This window comes from Meles meles, chromosome 21, assembly GCF_922984935.1.
Source record: "Meles meles chromosome 21, mMelMel3.1 paternal haplotype, whole genome shotgun sequence".
Taxonomy (NCBI): domain Eukaryota; kingdom Metazoa; phylum Chordata; class Mammalia; order Carnivora; family Mustelidae; genus Meles; species Meles meles.
The window spans coordinates 7,183,414-7,211,143 of record NC_060086.1 but is presented as its reverse complement, the minus strand read 5'-3'; the positions used below and the strand labels follow the sequence as shown (position 1 = coordinate 7,211,143).

Below are 27,730 nucleotides of genomic sequence, written 5' to 3'. Positions count from 1 at the left end.
ATGTCTCCGGCGGCTGCGGCGGCTGGCGGAGGCGAGCGGCGGCGGCCGATAGCGAGCGTCAGGGACGGCCGGGGCCGGGGCGGGGGCTGCGGGGGCCGGGGCGGGGCGGCGCTCCTCGGCCTGTCGCTGTTCGGCCTCGTGCTGTACCTGGTGCCGGCGGCGGCGGCGCTGGCCTGGCTGGCCGTGGGGGCCACCGCGGCCTGGTGGGGACTGAGCCGCGAGCCCCGCGGTTCGCGCGCCCTCTCCTCGCTCGTTCGGAACGCGCGGCGCCAGCGAACCCTGCACGCCTCGCCTCCAGCCAAGTCGGCGGTAAACGGAAATCTCCTAGAGCCGCGGACCCTGCTTGAAGGACCCGACCCCGCCGAACTGCTTCTCATGGGCAGTTACCTGGGCAAGCCCGGCCCCCCGCAGCCTGCCCCCGCCCCGGAGGCCAGGGACCTGCTGGAGAGGCCTGGCCGCCGCCGCACTCCCGCCCGCGCCGCGCCGCCCGCGCACTCGGCCCATCGTGTGCATCACATTCACCCCTCTCTCCCCACTCCTCTTCTTCGATCCTCTAGGAGGCCTTCCCACCGGTAAGATCCCCTCAGCTTCCCCACACCCTCCTCTTTCTCGACCGGCTTTGAATGGAGAGCTTGACTTTTAAATCCGATTTTCTTCATCAAGTCAAAAGTGGATTCTGTGTCGCTTTGTCCTCTTGAAACACCTTGCTGTGTGTCCACCGTCTGCTGCCTTGGAATAAGATGTGATGCCAGAGCTCTTCCTTTTTTATAATTTTTAAAACTGAATTTTAATACAGCCTTTCGAAAAACACTTGATAAGCTACTAAAATGTCCCTGCTTGTGGTGAAAATATCTTCATCTTTCTAGAGTAGTTATAATAGTATGTTTTGCTGTATTTTTTCTTTGAACCAGTAAGAGCAATTAGGTCAGTTAGCCGAGCTCAAGGAGGTGTTCCCAGGAGACCCCTCTTTAATTAAACTTGATTAATAAAGATCCAGTTAAAAGGGCATTTCCATTTTGTCCCAATAGCTGACCATTACAAGAGAATACAAAACTTTGGTGAAAATATTAGATTATCCATTAGTACATTTAGTTGAAAGATGAACTTAGGTGTCAAAATGTTTGACTTTGGGTGTTTATTACTTGTGACTCAGCATAAAAGATTGAAGAGATCTACGAATTCTTGAAAAGTCCCTCCTTGCATGTCCTAACACACACTTTTCTTTCACTGCACTTTTTTTTTTTTTTTTTTTTTTTTTTTTTTACTCATGTGGGCAGGGTTTTCAGCTTTCCCCTCAATTGGTGAAGTCCATTGTAGGGACAGCTGCTGAGCAGCTGCCACTTTCCATTCTTAGATGGAATGGGGGAACGTTCCCATAAAAATGCTGTTTTTTGTGGCTCAAAAAGCAGTTTAAAGAGGCGCGTGGGTGGCTCAGTGGGTTAAGGGTTAAGCCTCTGCCTTTGGCTTAGGTCATGATCTCAGGGTCCTGGGATCAAGCCCCACATCAGGCTCTCTGCTCGGCAGGGAGCCTGCTTCCCCCTCTCTCTCTTGCCTGCCTCTCTGCCTACTTGTGATCTCTCTGTCAAATAAAATCTTTAAAAAAAAAAACCAAAACAAAACAGTTTAAGGGGCGTCTGGGTGGCTCAGTCAGTTGAGCATGCGACTGTTGGTTTAGGCTTAGATCGTGATCTCAGGTTGGTGAGAGGAAGCCCTGCATCAGGTTCTGTGCACTGTGCACTCAGGGCAGCCTGCTTGAGATTATCTCCCCCTCTTCTTCTGCCCCTCCCCTGCGTGTGCTCAGTTTCTCTAAATAAATAAATAAAACTTTAAAAAATTTTTTTAAGTGGTTTAAGCTCTCTGGAACATAACTGAACCCACATGATTCTCCAGTAATTTACATTTTTGCCATTCCTTCAAGCTTCTTTGGTTCTATAATGTGTCTCCTGTTCTTCATAGGGATTGTGGGACTTTATCAAATCGCTTTATGATAACACCTCGAAGACGCTATCCAATCCAACAGGCCCAGTATTCCCTTCTGGGCGTACTTCCTACAGTGTGCTGGAATGGTTATCACAAGAAGACTGTGCTATCTGCTCGTAATTCCAAAATGGTGTGCAGCCCAGTGACAGTGAGGATTGCTCCTCCGGATAGTAAATGGACTCGTTCACCATTGTGAGTGTTACTACTGGCAGAATAAACCCCTGTTTATTTCCACTTATTTTTCCATAGCTGTTCCTCTGACAAAACAACTATAAAGCAAAAAAGGGAAGAAGTGCTTACTTGAATGAGAAATCCCTAACTCTAGTCCTTGAATAGTGTTTTGTTTTATTTTGGCCTTAGATTGTAGCTGTAATTCTAAGAGCAGTTTTTGTCAGTGTATACTTTTCCTTATTAGTTAGCTTCTGATTGCCAGTGACTGAAGTCTGTGCTATATGGCATAGTTATTAACATAATTTAATGCCAGAATCTTGTTTTTCATGATAGACCAGAGCAGACAATCAACTCAACACTGTCCTCACCATCAAGTAATGCCCCAGACCCATGTGCGAAGGAGACTGTACTGAGTGCCCTCAAGGAGAGGAAGAAAAGGACCGTGGAGGAGGAAGACCAAATATTTTCTGATAGCCAGGAAAATAAAAGAAGGTAACAGGCCCCACAGAATACTAAATAGACCTCTGACACAGACTCCTGTGATTTGTTGAAATACAGATCACACCCAAAAAGAAACCGAGGCCACCTCCACAGTTGGTGAGCCTCAGTAGCTGCCCTTCTTGGGATTCCATGGAAGAGCTTGGTAACAAGGGCTTAAATGTTGTTAACTTCCTAAGGTACAGGTTAAGTGTTATAACTTACCTTTCCCATGAGTACTAGAAATCAGGTGACGGCTGTTAGCCATGTCAGCCTCATACTTCTGATACGGATGTGCTAAATTTTATTTTTTTAGAGAGAATGCTAAAAAATCTTAACTTCACCGGTGTTTGTCACTCAGTTATTTGGGTAACCATCATTCAGGTGTCATAGTTGGGCCACAGGAAATGCTTGGCGAGGAAGAGTCAAGACTGGAATATGGTAGATTTATCAGTAATGAGAGTAAAACCAATTCCATTATTTGGTTTCTGATACTTTAATGAAAATGGCATAAGCAGTCTGTCCCCTGGGGCGGGGAAGAGCAGAGGTGGAAGTCACTAGGTGTGACGCATAACTCCTTTCCAAGACTCGGTTAAGGGTTTCATTCATCTTTTGATTTGGCAGACTGAGCACCTAGTGTGTGCCTGGGCCTACTCCAAGTACTGTGGATAGAGCAATGAGTAAGACAGAGTCCCTATGGGACTTGGATAATAAAATAAGGAATTCTAGATTGTACATGTATAGAAGTAAAAAAAAAAAAAAAAAACACAACAGGACGATATAACAGACTAACAAGAGGGGGTTTCTTCGTGTACGTCGCTCAAGGAAGCACTCTGAGGAGACCATGAACCCCACACTCGTTAAATATAACCATTACCTAAACCAGACTGTTCATATCCTACCAAGCTGGCCCTCTTTGGTACTACCAATGCAAAGTTAGGTAGGGAGACATTAGTAAATGGACGTGTTTTTATGTGACACAGGAAAATCTAATGATGAGTACAGATGATTTTTAAGTGAGCAGTTTGAACCATTGTCAACAAGCTGAGCAGGGGTGGCCAGGAGTGGGGGATGTGGAGGTCGGAGAGGGAATCTTCATCATTCTTATGGTCCAGATAAGTCTCTCATACCCTCCAAGGTTAAAATATTTCTTGACTCCATTGAGCCTGTAACTGAGGATTCTGTATCATTTCTTTCACACTTGGAGTAGGCAGTGATTACGGGCGCCATGCATAGGCCCTTACGTGTGATATGTGAAGTTTTTCCCTAATAGACTTGCCATATTAACGTCCAGAGCACTATGGGATGTGTGGGTTAGTCCCTAAAATGTTTCTGTTTTTTTGTTTTTATTTGTGGTTGGTAGGGTATTAAATTTAATTAATACTTTTAAATTTAAGTAATACTTTGGAGAGAAGTTAGCAAATAATACACCTGAATAAGTTCAAAAGGTCTTGAAGCATTTTTATACTCTTATTATGAGGACAGTCTTAGAATGAATCTGCCTTTTAGAATCTTTAGGGTTTGAAGCAACCTTTTTCTTGTCTAACCATTTCTACAGGCCACAGAAATACTATAAGGTTCCAGGAGTACAAGAGCATGCTCTAAGGAAAAAAAAAGTCGGTTCATTTAATTGAGGGTTTTTGATTTGTTACAGGCGCCATGATAGCAGTGGGAGTGGACATTCAGCATTTGAGCCCCTGGTGGCCAATGGAGTCCCTGCTTCTTTTGTGCCTAAGTAAGTGAGCATCCGTCAGAATGAGGTAGATAGGGGAAGGGCATTGTGAGAGCTGTTGTCCTATAGATTTTCCTCTGTGTTTTTGCATTGCTTTCCTAGTCCGGGCTCAAATCTTTGACATGAGAGAACATTTTGAGTAATGTCCCACAATAACCATCTTCTAATTTCTTTTAATATTTTTTCATTAATATGGATAAAAATATGGTAAGGATAAGAGAATTTGTATATATATTTAATAACTGTGTATAAAAACAGGTTTGTGCGATAAAGTGCAGCAGTATGAAATGTAAGATAAATGTTAAGTTTGTACATTTGAGTTTAAATACATTTAGGGTTTGGATGAGAGGGAAAGTGTCTTGGAAATCTGCGTAAAAAGACTTAAGGTAACTTACATGCTTATTGAGTCAGGAGTGTGCCAAAAGAGCTGATGTGCTCCCGGCCTGTGCTGATAGCAGAACAAAGACTAGAGTGGAGCAGGCGGGGGGTCCTTCTGTCCTCACTTGTGCTCGCATTGTCTGTGCGGTGTTGTACTTGGTTCAGTGGCCAGCACTGTAAGGGACAACAAACAGCCTGACGTTCATTCCGAGTGAAGCAATTGTAAGATGTTACAGGGTGGTGACCATGTACGAGTGGGCTTGGAGGGCATAAAGTATTAACCCAAGAGAGAAAAGTCTCAAGGGGAATGAGGAAATGAGGGTGAAGGATAATGGTTACCAAAAACCAAAGGGCAGTTGCATGAAGAAAAGGCTAACATTTGTTTGGTTGGGCTCCAAGTGGATCCATAGGTGGAAGTTAGAGGAAATACATTTTCATCCAGTGTAAGAATCCCTGGTTGACATTCCTCGCTGTAGGAGAAAGTGAGTTGTCTACATTGTAACAAGGTTGAAGGACTTCTACAGGAAAGATTGTTTAGGTTGGAAGCTTAGAAAAATTGGTTGGTTCCTCTTAACTCTGATTTTTTTAGTAGGTTTATTGAGGTATAATTGACATTATAAAACACTGTGCCTTTTTAAAGTCTACAGTCTAGATAAGCTCTGACATGTATACACCTGTTAAATCATTGCCGTAGCAAAGGTAACAAGTCACCTTCAGAGTTGCCCCATGCCCCTTAGTGACACCTTCCTGCAGTCCTGCCCCAGCCCCAGGCGTCCACTGATGAGTTGTCACTGTAGATTAGTGTGAGGTTTTTCCTAGAATATTGTATAAGTGGAGTCGTGCATTTAATTTTTTAGATACATTTAAATATTTGGCTTTCCCTTCCTGACTTTGTCTGAGATATTTAGCTGAAGTGGTAACGGTAGCATTAAGAGCCTTATCCTTTTTAATTTGCGACCATGGATGAAGCCTTTAAAGAACGTTGCCTTAAATGGCACACTCACGGTCTTTTTCTCTTTTGTCAGACCTGGCTCTCTGAAGAGAGGTCTTAATTCCCAGAGCTCCGATGACCACTCGAATAAGAGATCTCGCACCTCTTCCGTGAGCTCCTTGACGAGCACGTACACAGGTGGCATCCCTAGCTCCAGCCGCAATGCCATTACCAGTTCTTACAGTTCGACTCGAGGTTTCTCTCAGGTACGTTCTTCTCGTGACATGGGAGAAGGATGTTATGTTCCGAGCATGAACTGATGAGCCCGTGTTTACTAACCACGTTCCACCTGTCAGGTACTGGGATGACCTCTGAGCTAACAGAAGATGCAAACCCTTGAGTTTAGACACAGGGAATGGAACAGAAAGCCCAGAAAGTAAACCAGAGCAGATGGGGACAGCGGATACAAAACAGTCAGGATTGCAGATAAATGGTCAAAGAATGAGTCATTCAATAAATGACATTAATTTGATCAAAAATACAGATTCAGTCTGGATTGCACTGGGTCATAAAAAAAATTCATCCCATCATCATTGAGAATTGAAAGTTTTTAAAATATTGTAAATTTTTTTAAATTCTTTTTTAGAAAAAATTGCAATTCTTTCTTAGAAAGAGGATGCAATACGGCCTAGGAACAAACAGAGCAAGTTTTGCTGCCGGACAGACTTGGATTCAGATTTTGGCTTTGACACTTAGTAGCTTATAGGGCCTCGGGCTGGTAAATCATTTCAACTTTCCTTTTCTCATTTCCCAAGGATTATTATAAAGATTGACGGTAATGCTTGAAAAAATAGTCCTTATAATGCATGTTAGTAAGTGGTACTCTATATATAGTAGCAAAGAAAAAAAAAAAAAAAAAACGTTCACGGAGGAAGAGATTTGAGGGCAGAAAACTTGAGATAAGGTAATCCAGAAGGCTTTTACAATAACATAAACGAAGGCCTAAGCCCGACCAGTGGGAACAACCACCACAACAGACAGACTGAGAATAATTCTGAAGGGCCCTAGGATTTTCAGAATGGTGAGTGAGTACTGGCTTCAACTTAAAGTCACGGGTCGCATTAGCCCTTAACAAGAGTCAGCCTGACCGTTGAAGCTTTGAGGCCAGACACTGACTTCTCTGTAGTTATGAAGGTCCTAGATGGCGTCGTTTTCCAGAATAGGCTCTTTCTGTCGAAATTCCATTTGGCGTTGTCCCCTTCGTGAATGCTTTTCGCTAGATCTTCTGGATGACCTCTGGCTTCTACATCTCCCTTGTTGTGGAGATGGTTTCTTCCCAAAACCTCTCATTGCGTCAGCCTCTGCCAGCTGCACACTCGTCTTCTTCTCAGCTCTCAGCTCTCATGGAATTGAAGAGTTAGGCCTTGCTCTGGTTTAGGCTTTGGCTTAAGGCGATGGTGTGGCTGGTTTGATCTTCTCCCCCAGACCCCTCAGATTTCTCCACGTCAACAATAAGGCCTTTTCACTTTCTTACCATTCATTGTGTTCATTAGGGTAGTACTTTTCATTTCCTTTGAGAACTTTTCCTTTGCATTCACAGCCTGGCTGTTGGGTGCAGGAAGCCTAGCATTCAGCAGATCAAAAGCATCCAGCTTTCGATCTCCCTTCCTTACTAAGCTTGTTCATGTGTAGCTGTTGATTTAAAGCATGAGACATGCGACTCTTTCTTTGAGCTGTACAGTTCAGAGGCTGCTGTAGGGTTGTTAACTGGTATAATTGCAATGTTGTAGTAACTCGGCGGATAGGGAGGCTGGGAGGGGGAGATGGGACCACCGCCAGTTAATGGGACAGTCAGAGCACGCATACTTATTGAAGTCAGCGCCCTTATAAAGGTGTGGTTTGTGGCTCCACTGTTACACAAGTAGCATCAAAGATCACATATCACTGTAACGAAGGGAGTAATGAAAAGTTGGAAATACCGCAACACATAACCAAAATGTGAGATAGAGACATGAAGTGAGCGAATGCTGTTAGGAACATGGCACCAGTAGACGTGGCTTGAAGTAGATTTGCCACAGACCCTCAGTTTGTTAAAAACAAAATTTGCGAAGTGCAGAAAACTTGAAGTATACCTGTGCTTATCTGTCTTAACAACATCGTTTTATTAGGTCAAATTTCAAGTGTACACAAAAGGAAAGGGAATCTAATGGATCTCCCTATAGCTTCACTGGTTAGTTACCAGCATTTTGTCTGTCTTGCTCCCACAGTCTGCCCCCACCCTGTGTTTGCCCTTGTGTTTTATAGTAAATTACAAACCTGTCATTTCACCTATAGGGAGTTCAAGTGTATTTTAAAACTTTTTGTAAACATTAATAACCAGGGTGGCATTATTCCTCTTAAACAATAGTAATTCCTTAATATTTGTTTTTGGGGTTTTTCTTTTAATTCATTTGAGAGAGAGACAGTACTAGCAGGGGAGAGGCAGACTCCCTGCTGAGCTGGGAGCCCGACATGGGGCTCAATCCTAGGACCCAGAGATTACTACCCTAGCCAAAGGCAGACGCCCAACCATCTGAGCCACGCAGGTGCCCCTCCTTAATATTCGTTAATATCTCCCCGTATTCAGATTGCCTGTTATCCCAAAGGATCTTATTATAGTTCCTTTGTTTGAGTGAGGGACCAAACATCAATTCTTTACATTTGGTTCCTATGTCTCTTAGACTCTTTTAATCTATAATACTATTTTTTTCTTCCTTTGAAAAAACTGGATCATTCTGTAGAATTGCCCACATTCTAGATTAAGTTTCCATCATCATGGCATCATTTTAACATGTACATGATCCCATATGTTCCGTATAAATGGGAAGTTCAGTCCTGAGGCTTGATGAGGTTCAAGTTCAGTTATTTTGCCAGAACATCGCATACCTATGATTGCATCACACCAGGAGCACGTGAAGTCTGGCTGCCTCCATTTTGTGAGGTTGGTAATGATCCCTGGGCTCATCAGTTTGAGTCAGATTCTTCTGTTTTAATTTTTCTGTTTTCTTTCTTTTTTTTTTTTTAAGATTTTTTTATTCATTTGACAGAGATCACAAGCAGGCAGAGAGGCAGGCAGAGACAAAGAGGGAAGCAGGTTCCCTGCTGAGCAGAGAACCCGATGCGGGTCTCGATCCCAGGACCCTGGGATCATGACCTGAGCCGAAGACAGAGGCTTTAACCCACTGAGCCACAGGTGCCCCAGTTTTTCTGTTTTTTATCTGATGATTTTAGCAGCCATTTATCATCTTTCTAGGTCCATGGTTTTACTGGGTTACAAAATGGTAATAATCTATCTTTAAGAACCTCTGAATTTGTATAGACCTGTCACTTTGAGGCACAAAGTTTTCCACCTTTGGCAAGTGGGAGCCCTTTAAAATTTGTTCCTGTAATTCTTTTGTTTTGACCCCAGTAGTTTTTGATAAATAACTTTGTTGCTCTTTAGCTTTAAAAAAAAAAATTATCTTGTACATTTCCAACTGAAATTGAAGGTGGTTATTTGTTCAAGTGACCTTGGTTTTTTTCAGTTGGAAATGATCTTTATAGACTCCAGTGAATTCTAGGGAGTTAAGATTACACACATCTCTAGAAAGAGAAAACTCTCTAGTTATTAGTTCGTATTGATATTTCAAGTTTAGATTTAGGATCACAGAACTTTTTACATAATTTCTCTGATTTTACATTTTTGTTTTAAGATTTCATTTCTTTTAGAGAAAGTGCCAGCAGGGGAAGGGGCAGAGGGAGAGAGAGAATCTTGAGTAGACACTGCACTGAGTGCAGAGCCCGATGTGGAGCTCTATCTCACCACCCCAAAATCATGACCTGTGCTGAAATCAAGAGCCAGACACTTAACCGACTGAACCATCCCGGTGCCCCTCATTTTTAGGTATTCTTACACAAAAAGTGTTGCTTCATAATCACTTATTTGACTGGTCCCAGTAAACACAATTTGAAAATAATGGTATCAATGCATTATAAACAGTAAAATTACGAATTGGCTTAAGAATTATTTTTGAGGGGGCGCCTGGGTGGTTCAGTGGTTTAAGCCACTGCCTTCGGCTCAGGTCATGATCTCAGGGTCCTGGGATCAAGTCCCACATGGGCTCTCTGCTCAGTGGGGAGCCTGCTTCCCCTTCTCTCTCGGCCTGCCTCTCTGCCTACTTGTGATCTCTGTCTGTCCAATGAATAAATAAAATCTTTAAAAAAAAAAAAAGGGGGGTGCCTGGGTGGCTCAGTGGGTTAAGCCTCTGCCTTCGGCTCAGGTCATGATCTCAGGGTGCTGGGATCGAGTCCCGCATCGGGCTCTCTGCTCGGCAGGGAGCCTGCTTCCTCCTCTCTCTCTCTGCCTGCCTCTCTGCCTACTTGTAATTTCTCTCTGTCAAATAAATAAATAAAATCCTTTAAAAAAAAAAAAAGAATTATTTTTGAGGGCGCCTGGGTGGGTCAGTCATTAAGTGTCTGCCTTCGGCTCAGGTCATGATCCTAGGGTCCTGGGATCAAGGCCCACATTGGGCTCCCTGCTTGGCGGGAAGCCTGTTTCTCCCTCTCCCACTCCCCCTGCTTGTGTTCCTTCTCTCTCTCTCTCTCTGTGTCAAATAAATCTTTTTTTAAAAAAAGGAATTATTTTTGGTACAGTCAAAATCATGTGTTTTAGGGTAACATGAATTCAATGTTCTCAGTTGGGTACACCACCACAACTTGATATACAATAAGAGTTATCTGTCCAGTATATTTTAACATTTTGGGGTTTTCTTTTTCTTTAAATAGTTTAAGTATGTAAAATAAAATACTTTAATTGTTCCAAAGAAAAGGGGTGCATGGCTGCTTCGGTCAATGTATAATGTGACTCTCCATCTTAGGGTGAGTTCCAAGCCCATACTGGGTGTAGAGATTACTTTAAAATAAAATCTGTTAAAAAGAAAAATTGTATAACTAAAACCTTAAAAAAAAAAGTTGTTCTGGGGCACCTGGATGGCTTGGTTGGATAAGCATCTGACTTGATGTCAGCTGGTCTTGATCTGAGGGTTGTGACTTCAGGCCCCACTTTGGGCTCCCTGCCCAGCATGGAGCCTCCGTTTAAAAAAATAAGAATAAATAATGTAAGTGAACAAATGTAAATGAATAGAAGTAAAATAAAAATTGTCCCAAAGAACACATGAGAAAACAAAATATACTCAGAGAAGTCCACAATTTCAGCCGCTTTCTACTCCACGTTGTTCCCTTCCTATTTTTAATTACTTTCGGTTGTCCTTCCACTGTCTTTTTTTCTTAAAACTGTATACAAATCCATGTCTGTGTGAGGTAGCAGTACGTACAAGTTGGAGGCTCGCTTCATCTTTCCTGTATAGTAACTGAGGTTACTCCTGTCCTCTGTTGATCAACACTGGGCTCTTTCCGTTTTCTGCTGTGACATCGTCCTGCGGGGAATGCCTTAATTCCTGTCATTTCCCTCTATGGCCATTACACTTCTTGGATAGATTGCCTGGAATACAGATTTCCCAGGCCAGCAGTTAGATGCATATACGGTTTAGCTAGATACTGTTAAATTCCCCTCCTTAGAGGACGTACCGTTAGCATTGTACGAGTGACCGCCGTCACACCAGTAGATCAGGTTGTCATAGCTTTGGGTTTTTACCTTCTAGGTGAGGAACAGTGTGTGTGTGTGTGTGTGTGTGTGTGAGAGATTTTATTTGTTTATTTGGAGAGCATGTGCACGCGGGAGTTGGGAGCAGAGGGGGAGAGAGAAAATCTAAAGCAGACTCTGGCAAGCGCAGAGCCTGATGCAGGGCTGGATTCCACGACCTGAGCTGAAATTGAGTCGGACATTGAAGCCACTGAGCCACCCAGGCGCCCCATATTTGTGTCTCTTCAGAGTGAGTTGGGGCCGATTTTCATATATTCGAGAAACATATTCCAAATGAACTAAAGATTTAAATGTAAAATAAAAACCGTAAAAGTATTTGCAAAAACAGGCTTCTCGTGCATTGCTGATGGGAGTGTCGATGCATACAGTCCCCTGGAAAGCAGTGTGGCAGTAAGTACCAGTATTAGCAATGCATGTGCCCTTTGACCCTGCTCGTTAGGAATTAATTCTGTACATACGCTCAAAAGCATACACAAGCATACACAAGCATACACGAGGATGTTGGCTGTAACATTTTAATAGTAGAAACTCGGAAACAATGTAAATGTACCTTTTCAGGGGGCTGGTTGAGTGACAGTATTTCTGCAAGTTGCGATACTGGGTAACTGTCAGAATAAGTAGCTTAATAGAACCAAAGCGAGTGCAGAGCTGTGTGTCCAGTGTCCTCTGGTACTTGTGCTGCCAGGTGGCTTTGGTTTTGAAATGTGCATAGAGTAATTTCGATAGATTCCATTAGAAACCGGGAATAAGGTTTGAGGTTGTAGGAGGGAAGCCTTTTACTGTATACTCTGCTTGTTGGAATTTATGACATGTGCTGCAAGTAGTACCTTTCCTGATTTCAAAAAGTTGGTGAGTATAGATAGCTGTTAAGTAAAATAAGATTCCCCTGTCCTGGCTGTCCCAGTCTCTGTCCCATAGGTACCTGTTGTTGACATTCATACTAAGTATGTGAACACAGATAATACACAGAATTTTTGGTGTGTGTACACAAATGGGGTCAGCACATACATGCTTTTTTGTCTCTTTTTTTAATCATATATTACATAGCATTTTGTGTCAAATATACAGGGTTTTTTTTGTTTGTTTTTAATTAGAGTATAATGTAGGAAAATAAATAGCTAAAGTGTGCATCTCCATGTAACTAGCACCCAGGTCAAGTAATAAATAATTTTTAACACCCAGAAGCCCCCCTCATGCCTACTCCTTCTTGAGTAGTAGCACTGATTTTTTTTTTACTATTATTATTTATTTTATTTATTTTTTAAGATTTTATTTATTTATCTGACAGAGAGAGATCACAGGTAGGCAGAGAGGGGGAAGCAGGCTCCCCGCTGAGCAGAGAGCCCGATGTGGGGCTCAATCCCAGGACCCTGAGACCATAATCTGAGCTAAAAGCAGAGGCTTAACCCACTGAGCCACCCAGGCACTCCAATAGTAGCACTATTTTAAAAATATTTAAGAATATTTTTAAACTCTACATCAATGGAGACCAGGATACACTTTCTTTTGTGTTTGGCTTCTCTCACTCAACTGTTTTCCTTGTGAGATGCATCCCGGTTGTTAAGTGGAGCAATAAGGCTTTCATTTTCTTTGTAGGAATATACCATAATTAAGTTTTTCCTCCTGCTGTTGGACATTGGGTTTCCAGTTTTGAGCTGTAATGCGTAATGTTGCTATGGATGTTCTTATATTAAGTCCTTTGGTGCGTATATGTGAAGTATATGTGATGCTCAATTGTAGTAGATGTTGTTGAGACATTTTTTTTTTTTTTTTAAAGATTTTTTATTTATTTGACAGACAGAAATCACAAGTAGGCAGAGAGGCAGGCAGAGAGAGAGGAGGAAGCAGGCTCCCCGCTGAGCAGAGAGCCCGATGCGGGGCTCGATCCCAGGACCCTGAGATCATGACCTGAGCCGAAGGCAGCAGCTTAATCCACTGAGCCACCCAGGCGCCCCTGTTGAGACATTTTTTTAAAGTTACGTTTCAGGGGCACCCGGGTGGCTGAGTTGGTTAAGCAGCTGCCTTTAGCTCAGGTCACAATCCTGGAGTCTCGTAAATAAATAAAAATAAAATAAAGTTACATTTCAGTTGATTGTCTTCCCAGTGCAGTGTGAGATTTTGTTCGTGTGGTTACACACCCTTACTAACCCTTGACATTGCCAGTCACTCTGATTACCCACGCCAGTGGGCATGCAGTTTTCCCTGTGGTGGTTACGTGTAGTTGTAATTGCTGATTGCGAATGAGCTGGAGGTAGGAGCTGTTCATTAGCCATTTATATTTCCTTTTTCATGAGGTGCCTTTTCAGGTTTCTTAGGCCTTTTCTGTTGTTTGTCTTTTTGTCACTGATTTATAGAAATTCTTTATATATTCTAGATACAAGCTCTCTGTAAATAGTATGTGTTGAAACAAATCACTCTCCTACTCTGTGTCTCACCACTTCAATTTCTTTTCTTTATGCCTACGGCTAATGTTTCGTGTGCACTGTTTAGGAACTCTTTGTCTACCTAAAGTCATGATGATGATATGCTACCTTCTAGAAGCTTTATTCTTTGTTGGTTTTTTTTGAAGTTGATTTTTGTATATGGTGGGAAGTGGCCATCAAAATTAGTGATTTTCCGTTGATATGTCCACCTGACTTGGCAACATTTATCAAAATATTGGACCATCCCTTTCCTGTTGCTGTGTGGTACATACATGTGGATCCATTTCTAGATTTTGTTGTGTTCCATTGGTCTGTTTTTCTTCCCTATATCTTTTTTTTCTGCGCTGTCCCACACAGTCTTTAGTTTTGATGTATAGTAGGATAAGTCATCCAACTTTATTTGTCTCATTCCTCTTCAGAATTGTCTTGGCTCTTGACCCTTTGCATTTCTCTGTAAGTTTAGAATCCACTCATTGATTTCTGCTAAAAGAAAGAATGGCCGCTTGCTTGCTGAGATATTAAGATTGCCTTTAATCTACCAGTTATTTTGGAGAGAAATAACATTTTTACAGATGTCATTGAATCTTCCAATCCATGAACATTGTATATCTTTCACTTATTTACATCATCTTTAACTGCTCTGTGTAGTGGTTTTACATTTAAACATATTCCTAGATATATTTTTTGATGCTATTGTAAGTAGTTTATTAAAATCTGTTGCTGATGTATTCAAATACTACTGATTATCATATTCAGAAAATTTGCTAAATCCCATAATATTCATCTGTATATTCTTTTTTTTTTTTTAAGATTTTATTTATTTATTTGACAGAGAGATCACAAGTAAGCAGAGAGGCAGGCAGAGAGAGAGGGGGAAGCAGGCTCCATGCTGGGCATAGAGCCCGATGTGGGGCTTGATTCCGGGACCCTGAGATCATGACCCAAGCTGAAGGCAGAGGCTTAACCCACTGAGCCCCCCAGGCGCCCCTCATCTGTATATTCTTTTTTTTTTTTTTTTTTTTTTTAATTTTATTTATTTGAGAGAGAGCACGCACATGAGAGGGTGAGGGTCAGAGGGAGCCCGATGCGGGACTCGATCCTAGGACTCCAGGATCATGACCAGAGCCGAAGGCAGTGGCTCAACCGACTGAGCCACCCAGGCACCCATATATTCTTTAGGCTGTTTGTATGTACGTCATGTTGTCTACAATGACAGCTTTTTTCTCTTGCTGTTCTCATACTGTTTTATGCCTTATTGTATTTGGTTAAGACCTGAAGTATGATGTTGAATAGAAGTGATCACAAACATCTTTGTTTTCCTTGATCTCAGAGGGAGTGCTCTCCACATTTCCTGTTACATATACTGTTTGATATAGGATTCTTACGGTTGGTTTTTTGGTTTTTTTTGGTTTTTTTTTTAAGATTTAGAGAGAGTACATGGGTGGGCGGGGAGGGAGGGAGAGAGAGTCTCAAGCAGACTCCAGCCTGAGACGGAGCCCAACATGGGGCTCGATCCCACGACCCTGAGATCACGACCTGCGCCACAACCAAGAGTCAGCCACTTAACTGACTGTACTGTTAGGTGCCCTGATGTAGATTTTGGGTAGATATTTTTTATTGGATTAAGGAAGTTCCTTTTTCAACGTTGTGTCATCAGATAACCAATTTTAGGAGTCACTCTATTACATGGTTTTATATATATTTAATTTCTGCCCTTCTAGATATTATTTCCTTCTTTTTTTAATTTATTTTTTTTAAGTAGGCTCCATGCCCAGCATGGAACTGTGGGGCTTGAACTCATGACATGGAGATTGAGACCTGAGCTTGAAATCAAGAGTCAGATGCTTAACCAACTGAGCTACCCAAGCACTCCTTTTTTTTTTTCTTTTTTTAAGGTTTTATTTATTTGTCAGAAAGAGCAGAAGGAGGGAGAGCAGCAGGTAGAAGCAGCAGCAGACTCGTTGCTGAGCAAGCAGCCCGGTACAAGACTTGATCCTGGGAGAGTGGGATCATGAGCTGAGCTGAAGGCAGATGCTTAACTGACTGAGCCACCCAGGCATCCCTCTTTCTGATTCTTTTATCCAGATTCTTAGATCACTGGGTTTTTTTTCAGCCTTTTTCCCTTTTCTAACACACACACACACACACACACACACACATATCTTAAAGGTTATACATTTTTTATAAACCTTAGCTACATCCCAGTCTTGAAATAGAAGCCTTTTTCAATTTCATTCAGATCAAAGGCTTTCTGATTTCCATTTCCAGTTGTTCTTTGATTTCTGTACTTAGAAGTACATTGCTTAATTTTAAAACAGTTAATTGTTTTGTTATCTTTCTGTTACTGGTTTTTAGTTAAATTCCATTAGTTCTATCAGTCCTTGAAATAGATTTGCTCTATGGCCCAGCGCACGTTTGCTTTTGGGATGTGTCTCACCTTCACTTGAGAAGAAATTTCATGAAGTGCTCACCTAACGGTTAATATGCCTTATATTCCTTGGGGTTTGTCATGTGGCTTGAGGTCTTTTGACCGTTTTGAGGTCATTTTCTCTTCAGATGTTGCCCTATATTCTCCCCTCTCTCAGTGTTCCAGTACACGTTAAACCTTTTCCTCTTGTCCTATGTCTGTCTGTGTTTCCCATCGTTTTGTACCCGCCCAGTTCTTGCATTGTCTAGTCTGCTAATTTCCTTTAGCTCTGTGCTATTTCAGACTACCCACTGCATTCTTACTGTTATCCTTATAGTTAACCATTTGTCTGCCAGGATTCTCCATATTGTTTTTTGAATTATCATAATAACAGTTCTTCCAAAGTCTTGTTCAGTAATTCCGGTATTTGAATCTTCTGTGTCTTCTTCTGATGTCTGCTTTCTTCTGGGTTATTGGTTAAGTGTTACTTTCTTATGTATTTGATTTTTGTTGTTGCTGTATTCCTCTGTCAGACATTGAAAAAAAAAATATGATGATGACTTGAAGCTCTGAATGATGGTATCTTTCTCCAGAGAGGTTTTGCTTTTTTATCTTGCCTCTGGCAATAGCTAGGATAGGAGCCGATGACTTCTGTGTGGGAGGACTTGACCTGATTCTGAGCTGGCTGTCAGTTCTGGTGAGGGCTGGTTCACTTCTCATTTCCCCTCTGTCCCTGTTCGGAGCCTTGAGGATCCCAACTAAAAGCTTTAGGTCATATTAAGGCACCTGTTCTTTCGAAATCCCTGAATTCTTTTTTGTCTTTGCAACCACGGGAGACTGCCAGAAGCTTCTCTCAGCCTCTCAACTGCAGCTCCTCCTTTTGGAATTGGCGGTCACCGGGAGAGGAAAAGGGCACCTAAATGTGGGGGCTCAGCCCTTGGCTCCTCTTCTCTTCATTGTCTCCACGATGTCTCCCTGACCTGGTAGCTCTTCCCTGGGACCGCCCCGCCTTCACACGTGTAGGCGGTGTCTTCTCCAGTGTTTGCTGCTTGTCCCCAGCGGGAATGTTGCTCTCGAAGGACACAGCTGTTGCCTGAAAGAGGGTCAGGGTTTGTGATAAGCGCCCTCACTGGTGGTGGAGCCTGTGACCTCCCGTGGGAAATGCAGCCCCATACTAATTGCTGCTCGGTGAAGAGTTTCCGGTTCCCTGTTGACGTGTGGTATTTGCATATATGATAAGTTCCCGGAAGTAGATTTTGGGAGAGGAGATGAAGTAATACGAAAGTTCATGTTAAAGTTTCTCTTTGAAAAAAATGTTTTGGCATGTGGTGATTATCTCCAGTAATCAGCAAAGGCAACAGCTCTTACGTTCAGCGCAGGTGGTAGCAGAGGTCTTTGACTCGGCGTGCTCTCCTGGCGGAACCCTAGGAAGTAGCCGGATCTACGGCTGCCCGAGCTGGGAGCTCTGGCTTCGAAATTGTAAAATCAATGCGCATGTTAGATGGGAACCAGTTACAGCGGCAGTGAGCTGGCCTCTGACCTCTCTGTGTGCGTGGCACTGATCTCTCCGTGTGTCTAATGAGACTCGTCATTTTCCAAAGTCGGAATAGTTCCTTTCGCCTCCAGCGCGTCAGACCCCAGCTCGGCGCTCTGTGTCCCCAGTTGCTCCTTCACATGTTCTCTGTATCAGCCAGACCAGGACATTTGTCATCTTCTGGGAGCACCTGATCCCTTCCTGGAGCCTTCCCTTCCTCATTCTTTTCCCGCTGTGGGGTGATGGGTCTGTCCCATTGCAAACCCGTGCAGCTTGTCTTTCTTCGGCTGCTCTTTGGGGAGTCGTGAAAGGCTCCTCGACATCCCCTCCCTCCTCTACAGATTCTTCTAACCAGCGCTGCATCGTCTCTCCCCCGGGCTCCTGTGTAGACACCTCTGTTCCCTTTTGGTTGTTCACAGTCAGCTTGTGAATTCTCCTGTCCCTTCTCCACGTTGTCGATTCCTGGTGACGGAGCGCGCTGGCTCGTCTTCCGCTGTCAAGTGTAAAGTACAGAACTCTCTGAAGTGGGAACTCGGCTAATTAAAAATTGAATCACAGTGCGGAACTAAGTTGACTGCTAGATACATCGATTGACTCTTTTTTTTTAATGACTTGTTCTATCTCTTGCTTACTATTCACTTGGTAATGTTCCTTATACTTCCGTGGACTTGCAGGACTCCCATGTTTACAGGTAAAGATGGTAACTTACTGAAATCGTTTGCCTTTTAATTTTATGGTTTCTGTTTGGTTCGGGGATGTTTTATTTCCTGCCCACATTGGTTTTTCTGTTTCATGGGAATGTTAGTGTGGTTGAAAATTGAGATGGTTCAAAGGGTATACAGTAGAGTGTCCTTGCTGCCTGCCGGTACTTTTACAGAGAGAGGTTTTTGTTTTTGTTTAGATTTATTTATTTTAGAGTGCACGTGCAAGGGAGGGGGGGCGGGAGAGGCTCTCACATAGACGCCCCACAGAGCACGGGGTTCCATCTCACAACCCTAAAATCATGAGAGCCAAAACCGAGAGCTGGACACTCAGCCAACTGAGCCACCCAGCTGCCCCTTACATGATGTAACTGTTACGGAGTTAAGAAATCACCAGAAGCTCCTCAGTGAGAAAAATGTCTACAGTAATAGCTCCGTGCTGCTGTGATTAGGCTAAAGACAGAGAGCTGCGTGCGGGTGCTTTCTGTGGGTTACTTCGCCGTGAGGCCGCTTTTCAGGAGGGGAGGGAGGGTGGGAACAGACCATCTTTGTTATCGGGGGACTGCCTGGTAGAAGAGACGGGTGTCTGAACCATTGTCACGTAACAGTAAACATCACAGATGCTGCAAAAGTCATCAATGTCTTGGTAGCACATTTTTTAAAATAAAGTTGGAGTGAAACAAAATTTAACGGAAGCAGGACTAGATCACTGGCTTATCTTTGCTATGATAGGGTTTTGGGCGGAGGTTTGGAAAAGTTTCTTAGTTTTATCATTTCTGAGATACTATAAACTTGTATGCGTCATGGCGCTAAACCATGACTGAATGTAACATTCCACTTTCTAGTGTGTGCGGAAAGTACGCTCCCCCTTATATGCTGACTACCGAGCTTTCCCGTACTCGTTCACATTATTTCCCCCCGTAGTTATTACTGGCAGTTGACTTTCCTTCACAAGTGTCGTTTTTTGGGGTTTTCCCCTGGGATTTTATTTTTGAGTAATCTCTGTACCCAACGTGGGGCTTGACCCCACGACCCCAGGGTGAAGAGTCACGCCGTCTGCCGCCTGGGCCAGTCAGGCACCCCATAAAGAAATCTGTACATGGCTGAAAAGGGGACTTGATAGGCAGAGCTACATTGTCCTTAGGCTCCGTCGTGTCACTGTGTACCTTTCAGCTTTGGAAGAGAAGTGGGCCCAGCTCCTCTCCGTTATCTAGCCCCGCCTCGTCCCGCTCCCAGACACCAGAGAGGCCAGCAAAGAAAATAAGGTAAGGAGTCCTGACTTGCGGAAAGGAGGGATACGTGCTTGGCTCTTAGGCTTCCCGCGGCTCTGAGTTGGAGAATCACATTGCCATCTAGAAGGACAGTGAGAAGTACCTGCCTGAGCGGCTCTCATCTCTCCGGTTTTCCATGCTGACCCTAGAGGCTCAGGCGCTTCCTCATCCCGCAGCCCGAGCAGCCGGGCTGTACGGGGAGGCCACTGCGAGCACAGGAAGCTGAGTGAGTTACGTCAGGGGCAGGGGAGGCCACGTTCTAGATTGCAGCTGACCCTCTAGGCACCAAAAGTCAACCAGAACGCTGCTCTTGGGGTCAGATATATGACAGCTCTCAGGGCTTGGCAGGTTTAAGTAAGGTTTTAAAGGTTGCTGCGTTGTGCCTGCTATATGAGGTTTCTCCATGGCATCCATGAACTGGCTCCCTTTGGCTTGTAGGAATTTTCTTTTGAGTTCTTAAATTTTTTTGTCTTGGCATACTGCGATCTTAAATTATAATGGTCTGGACTTTGGTTGGTAGTTAGGAGGGTGTAAGAAGTTACCCAGTATTCTGTGGGGAGGAGGTTTTTTGTTGTTGCTGTTTTGGGTTTTTTTTTAAGATTTTATTTTTTTTTTATTTTGAGAGAGCGAGAGAAAGATCACAAGCAGGGGGTTGGGGAGAGGGAGAAGCAGGCTCCCTGCTGAGCAGAGGGCCCGATGCGGGGCTCCATCTCAAGACCCTGGGAACATGATCTGAGCCAAAGGCAGACGCGTAACCCACTGAGCCACCCAAGTGCCCAAGTCAGGAGATGTTTCTAAGCACGCTTGTGCCTCTTCTGCCGCAGAGAAGACGAGCTTTCTCATCGCTCCAGTTCTTCAACTCCGTTGGCAGCAGACAAGGAGGCCCAGGGAGAGAAAGGTGGGTTGAGAAGCGTGCGAGAGTGGCTTGTGGTGGGAGTGTTTCTGAAGGGTGTGCAGACCGCCGCCTGTCCGAAAACACATGAGCACTGCTGCGTGTAGGGCCTGGGAGGCGCAGAGCAAGAAGAGGCCGTCTTGTAGTCTGCGGCACGGGCAGGTCTCCATCGCAGCCCGGCGTGACTGCGGGCTGGCAGTCAGCAGGGGTGCAGCAGTCTGCAGGCGGCCTAGGTAATGCCCATCCGGTAGTAAGCATCTGTCTGCCTGTATGTGGGGCCCTCCTGTCTGAAATAATGTTGGAACAGTACTCGAGACCCCAACCATGGAAGATAGAACCTTTCAGAGGTACCCAGTGAAGGTTCAGTGTGAAAAACAAGGTGGATAGTCAGACCATCTCTGGGAGAGAAGAGGAAGAATACAAGTCCTCGTTTGTTTCTTTAGCTGCAGATACGACCGCGTGGAAAGCACAGAACTCGTGGAGCTCCCCACCCACACCTGGCAGCTCAGGGCAGCGCAAGCGGAAGATTCAGCTGCTGCCCTCCCGGCGAGGGGCCCGGCTGACGCTGGTAGGGCTCTGCTCTGTCCGTCCACACCTGCCCTCCCCGGCGCTGCGCTCGCAAGCTCTAGGAAGCCAGATGCAGGCTTCCTCCAGCTTCTCTGACAGGCCTCTCATCTTTCTCTCTGGCAGCCCCCTCCTCCCCAGCTTGGCTACTCCATCACCGCCGAAGACCTCGATCTGGAAAAGAGAGCTTCACTGCGGTGGTTTAACAAGGCCTTGGCAGAAGGGACCGGTAAGGAAGAGCGACTAGCTCCACGCTCCGGAAAGGAGTTGTTTCCTGGGGTTTTATTTGGATCCTTCTCATCTGAGAAATCCTTTTGGGTCCTCAGTAGAATCAGGAGAACCGTGAGCACCGGCACTGGGGAGGGTTTCCAGATAAGCAGATGCTGAGACCCTGAACGCCCCATGCTCCGTGGTGTACCCCTGGGAGAAAATTGCCAAATGCGGTCTTTCTTCATTTAGATGCTGCCTCGAACTGTGTCACCGAGAAGCCCCCTGCCACTCAGCCTTCTCTGACGTCTACCTTGCCCGCTGCTGGGACTGCTGCTGCCCCAGCCCCAGCCCCAGCCCCAGGCACCAACCCGCTGCTGGAGAGCCTGAAGAAGATGCAGAGTTCCGCCAGCCTGCCGTCTTCCCCGGGTGAGTGGGCGAGCCCCTCTGCCTCACAGGACACAGCCAGTTTCACTCGAAGCAGAAGTCGCACGCCCGCCAGCCCCCGAAAACCTGTGGGAGCTTGAGCCTTTGTGGCTCACCCGTCCTGAGCTGGTGCGCGCGCCCAAGAGCTTCTGAAGTCTGCGATTGGCAAGCTTGCAGGAAGGGGGCTGCCGTGCTTCAAGCTGGGGTCGGTGGCCTCGTTTTGGCTGTCACGGGGCTCACGGGGCTCGTGATTTGAAATTCTTCGCTTCCTGACCTGCTCTGAGCCTTGCCGTCAGCTTCTGGAATACGCGGGTAACAGTTTCCGAGGCGTGAGGTTTTAAAGGTTAGAGGGCCTGCATGTGCCCACACTCCTCTGGGTGCACTTGGGCACGCAGCGGGCTATGCCAGGCCTCGGCCTCTCCCTGAGCCCCGTGCAGGGGCTCTCCGTCCACAGCTACGTGCTCCGCATCCCGCCCGTGGTAGGCAAAGGCAGTGAACCGTTCTCAGGCAGTAAGGGATATCACTGGACTTGAGTCTGGGTGTTTGGAGTTCCCATAGAGTCCACACATCGATTCTCCATTTAAGCCAAATTGTGTTTTCCCAGTAGCTGACGATCTGTGAAGGGTAGAAATAGTGAACAGCACTTTAATTTTAGGGTGTGGATACTTGAAGGGTTTGTGGTATGAGGGAGTCACATCCGCGGACTGACGCGGCAGCCCTCGCCCGGCCCCTGGCACCGGGCACAGAAGCCCTGAGTGCCGGCCCGTCGCGGTATTCAGGACGCGCGTTCTCTCTTTTTCCCAGAGTCCACGGCAGCGGCGGCCACTGCAGCCCCTTCGCCTCCGAAGACACCCAGCCTTCTGGCCCCTCTTGGCTCTGCACAGTCAGGACCCCTTCCAGGCATCTCCTCAGACTCCAAATCTGCTACCACTTTCTTGGGGCTGACGCCTACCGCGTCCCAGATACCAGCCACCGACACCACCGTGTCCTCTCCGGCTCCTCAGGCTGAGACATCCACCACGTCCCCAGCCCCGGCTGCCCCAGCCCCGGCTGCCCCGTCCCCCACCCCCAAGCCGAGTCTTCTGCTGGGAATGCTGAGCGCCGCACCTGCTGACCCCCCCGTGTCGACAGTCCCCAGCGTGTCGTCAGCATCCCCCATGTTCAAGCCCATCTTTGTGGTCCCGCCAAAAAGCGAGAACGAGGACCCCTTGCTGTCCAGCCCCTCCAAGGTCGCCACCACGGCACCTTCCGGTTCTGCCCTCCCTGCACCTGCCAGCAGCAGCCCTCAGCCCATGTTCAAGCCTATCTTCGGCAGCATGGGGTCCCCTGCATCCGCGCCCTTGTCCGCTCCCTTCTCCTTCAGTCAGACCGCTGTCCCGGCCACTGCCGGGAGCGCTCCTCTCTTCGCCGGCCAGGCCGGTGCCGCCTCAGCCGTGGCCCCCGCGAGCACAGCCGGCACGCCGGCCGACTCCGCTTCGAAGCCCGTGTTCAGCTTTGGCGCGAGCAGCGTGACCAGCACCACCACCTCCGCTGCCCCACCTTTCCTCTTCGGGGCCCCCCCCACCTCCGGGGCCAGCTTCACCCCAGCCACGGGCTCCATCTTCCAGTTCGGCAAGCCCCCTGCGGCGCCCACGTCCACGGCCGTCACGTTCGGCCAGTCCCTGCCCGCAGCCGTGCAGACCGCCGCCAGCAGCAGCGCCTCCTGCTTCAGCGGCTTTGGTGGCGGCCTCACCGCGCCCGCCACCAGCAGCCCGCCGGCGCTGACCTTCACCACCACGGCCGCCGCCCCGGCCTTCCACATTCCCTTCGGCTCGAGCACCAAGCCTGCGCTGCCTTCGTACCCCGGGGCCAACCCCCAGCCCGCATTCGGGGCCGCTGACGGGCAGCAGCAGGGGGCCACCAAGCCGGCCCTCTCCCCCAGCTTCGGCAGCTCTTTCACTTTCGGGAACTCTGCGGCCCCGACCCCGGCCACGACCCCGGCGCCTGGCCCGGCTCAGCCTGCCTTTGGCGGCACCGCACAGTCTAGTTTTGGCAGCTTGAAGCCTGCCGCCTCCGCCTTCGGCACCCCCGCCAGCACCCAGCCTGCCTTCGGCAGTGGCACGCCCGTGTTCTCCTTTGGAGCGGCCACCACCTCCGGCTTTGGCGCTACGACCCAGACCACCAGCAGCGGGACCGGTAGCTCCGTGTTCGGCAGCACGACGCTGTCGCCCTTCACGTTTGGAGGGTCTGCCGGCCCGGCTGGCAGCGGGGGCTTTGGGATCAACGTGGCAGCCCCTGGCACCTCCGGAGCCTTCAACTTTGGCACGGGACAGAGTGGGACCACCAGCGGCACGACCCCTTTCGGAGGAGGCTTGAGTCAGAGCACACTGGGCGGACCCAGTCAGAGCACACCCTTTGCCTTCAATGTGGGCAGCACCCCTGAGAGCAAACCTGTGTTCGGAGGTAAGATCGGGAATGGCCTTGGTCGGCCGCAGCAGGCGCTGTCCTAAGTGCCGGGATTAGTCTCCTTAGAGAGCTTTCCTGTCTGGCTGGGACTAGGCTGATGGTCAGTGGTTAAATACAGGTTCAAGGAGCAGGAAGCGTCAGGTGGAAGGCAGGGCGTCATGAGTGGCTGTGGAGGAGCTTTTCAGGTAGTCAAGGAGGGCAGGCTCTTCCGAGGAAATCTAAGCCAAGTCTACATCTGGGTTGTGCGCAAGGGTTGGGAGTGTGGGTGGGTATGTGTGTGGGGGAGAGCGCTTTTTGGGCACAGGGGAGGTGGTGCAAAGGCCCAGGGGCAGGAGCAAGCTCTGTTCATTCAGGAACACAAGAAAAGCAAAGTGTGGCTTGAGGATCTGAAAATGGAAATGATCCAAAATGCTGTGAGGAGGCAGGCGGAGTTGAAGGTCATTCAGGGTTAGAGTTAAATTTGGATTCTAAGTACAAAGGGAGATCCTTGTAGAATTTCAGGAGAAGAATGAAGGGATTGTATCTGCTCTGCACAAGGTAACTTAGAAGTGCTCATCCTGATGGTTTCTGTTCTCAAATGTGAGAGAAGGTCACAGGGACTGGACTGGGGAGGTGTGTACACAGGCGAGGGCCTCTCGAAGCAGTTGGGAAAGTGGGAAGAAGAACGTAATGAGATTCTGGTAGAATTGCCAGGAAGCTCTGAGCACCGGAGAAGTGGGTTTATGAATTTGAGATGAGGCCAGCCCGCAAGGCTAGGTTATTTCTCAGCAGCGTTCACACATGAGCACATGGAGGGCAGGGGAGACCCCACCTGTGTCCGCTTTAGCAGGTTCCCGCAGTGGGGGCACAGGGGCACGCTGGGACGGGAGGGCTCTGTGACCTGGGGGCCCTCCGGGAACTTGGATGGCCCCTGGTGGTTGTCAGGGGTGACTGGGACGGGGCAGGGGTAGAGGCAGACAGGGAGATGGCAAGGTCAGGAGTTGAGGCTGGCCCTCCTCGGGCTGTCGGGAGGCAGTGGCGGGACTGGACCTCTGGTGGCAAGGGCAGAGGCAGTCTGGTGTGGCTGTGGGAAGGCGAGGGGACCCACGGGTGGGGGGCGGTGTTTGGTGGAAGGCTCGGGTTTCTGGAGGGAGGGTAAACCGGGAGAGGAGGCAGAACTCCGTGGTGTCCGAGGGGAGTAACCTGGTCAGGCTGGAAGGTGGGGGGTCTGCTGAGCGTCCCCCTGTGCTCTGGTGGTCACGGGAATGCAGAAAGACTCCACTCCTTAGGCCAGAAGGCAGCACCGCGGGGCTTTCGCCGGGCTGTAGCAGGTGGGGAGGGCAGCAGTTCCCGCCACTGGGGTGAGCCCGCACGAGGGTCCAGGGCCGAGGTGCCCTGCGGGGACAGCCCCGGGGCTTCAGTACCCAGCACGGACGCCTCTGTGCACTGGCCTAGGTGCTAGTTTCCTGCGGTCTCTTTGTTCTAGGCACCTCTACACCCACCTTTGGTCAGAACACCCCTGCCTCCGGGGTGGGCGCGTCGGGCAGTGGTCTCTCCTTTGGGGCATCCTCAACACCCGCCCAAGGCTTTGTTGGCGTCGGACCTTTCGGTAAGCAGCAGGCCTCCTCGTTGCGGGTGTGACCTGCTTTTCCGGCGAGGGAGGGGTGCTTGACAGGATCCTGGCTCTGGGGGCCCTTGGGAAAGGTCAGGCCCAAAAGCACAAGAAAGATGTGGCCTGGCTGGAAGGCCAGCACAGCCCAAGAAGGGAGTTGGAGGGAATGTTCCAGACCACGGGAAAGCCGGTTAAAAATGCCTTCCTGCTCGCTCAGAGATCTGGGATTCTGCGTTTTTCCTAGTCTTTCCCCCTGCTCCCATTCCCCCAACAACTGAACACGGTTTGGGGAGGGCCAGCCTAGTAGCCAGCCTTCTGCTGGCCTAAGCCTTCCAGAGATTGGGGTGCCTGGGGAAGTGCCCCAGGCAGCAGCTGCCTGATGAGACCTTGTTGAATCTTTCCAGGATCGGCGGCCCCTTCCTTTTCCATTGGTGCAGGATCCAAGACCCCTGGGGCCCGGCAGCGACTGCAGGCCCGCAGGCAGCACACCCGCAAGAAATAGCCTTTGTCCCCGTTCCGTCCCCCCCTCTCTGCCCAAACGTGGACCTCAGCCCCTGCTGGGAGGAGCCTCTGACCCTTCTTGTGCAGTAGAGCGACCTCTGCCTGTCCCCACCTTCGGTGTCTGCTGGGGGAGGCAGTGGCAGCCCTGGTGGCCGCGCCCCCTCCTCGAGGGAGAAGCCTCGCGCCTCTGAGGGCGGGGGCACAGGGCAGCCACCTGCTCCCTTGGCTTGAGCGGCTCTGGCGAGGCTGGAGAGCGGGCAAGGACACCTGTACATACCGTCACCGCCTTTCCTGACTCTTCTGCGGTGGACGCGCGTAGTCAGGCGGCCTCCCTCCCGCTCCCCGGAGGGCCAGCTCGGGGCGGGGGTGTCACAGGCACAGCCCTTGCCGGCGTCGCTGCTGGGCGGCGGGGGACGGGGGTTGGGGAGCCGGGTCAGCCCTGCAGCTTTTCCATGCTTGGCTTGCCTGTAAACAGTGGTTGTCCCCGGGTCCCATTAGGGGACCCTGCTTCCTCATTTCTGCTGCTCTGTCCCTCCCCGGTTCCGTTAGGTGACCCCGACCCCGAATTTGTCTTTGCCTTGGAGAGCCCGGCGGGTGCTGCTCCTGCTCTTCCACTTCCTGCCGAGTCCGCGTCCGCGTGTTGTCCCCTGCCCTCTGCCAGTTTGGCCCCTTAAAGCTTGGTGGCTCGAGACTGTTAGCCTGGCACCTGCAAGGGCAGATCCCTCGCGCCGGGGAAGCGGGGCGGGCAGGCAGGATGTCCCTCCTCGCCCGCCTGCCTGCGCCTGCCTCCCCTCCCCTGGGCCGTATGTTTAAAGCCTCGTCCTGTGTTAGTCTGATGCTCGCGTCTGTTGCTCTTTGAATCGAGTTTGGAGGAAGAATTGAACCGTGTGAGTGGCGGCATGTTGGTAGTGCCGGACTTCGCTGTGTCGCGTTTCTGGGGCGTCGCTTATCGAGCGTGCAAAGTAGCGCCGCTTCACGCTACACGTGCTCACGCCTGGATTTCCCGATGGGGTTCTCGACTTTACAGGCTGGCAGCCCAGAGGATGGGGCCGAGGGGAAGCAAAGACCTCTCCCCCCCCCTGCGGTTTCCCTCCGGCAGATCTGACCCACCCCTGCCCCTGCCGTGGGCTAGATCCACCCCGGGACGTGGCAGAAACCAAAACTAAGGAACCACACTTCACAAATTCCGGTTCCCCCTCCCCTTCACCTCTGCTTCCTTCGCTCCCAGATTACATCCCCTGGGCCCAAGAGCCTCGCTGCCATGCCCATCCTCTTTGGGAGAAGTATGAATGCGTGTGTCTAAATTAAAAGAAAAAATATTTAAACATTTTTTAACAATAAAAATTTATTTTTGTATTTAAGCTAAATTGCCTTTTAAATTCCTTCAAGCTTGGTTCACTGAGGTGGTTACGTATAAAC

The 27,730-nt window shown here is 48.1% G+C and overlaps 1 protein-coding gene across 1 annotated transcript; it reads left to right on the top strand.

The window, feature by feature from the left end:
• Window positions 1-27,507, top strand: POM121C (POM121 transmembrane nucleoporin C). The gene is made up of 13 exons (XM_045992714.1): window positions 1-572; window positions 1,957-2,172; window positions 2,485-2,643; window positions 4,283-4,363; window positions 5,764-5,935; window positions 19,588-19,679; window positions 20,510-20,583; window positions 21,021-21,145; window positions 21,268-21,370; window positions 21,601-21,777; window positions 22,579-24,216; window positions 25,685-25,807; window positions 26,215-27,507. Exons 1-13 carry the CDS (start codon window positions 1-3, stop codon window positions 26,310-26,312), a joined length of 3,630 nt encoding a protein of 1,209 aa, XP_045848670.1. The 3' UTR covers window positions 26,313-27,507.
• The last annotated feature ends 223 nt before the right edge of the window (window positions 27,508-27,730 follow it).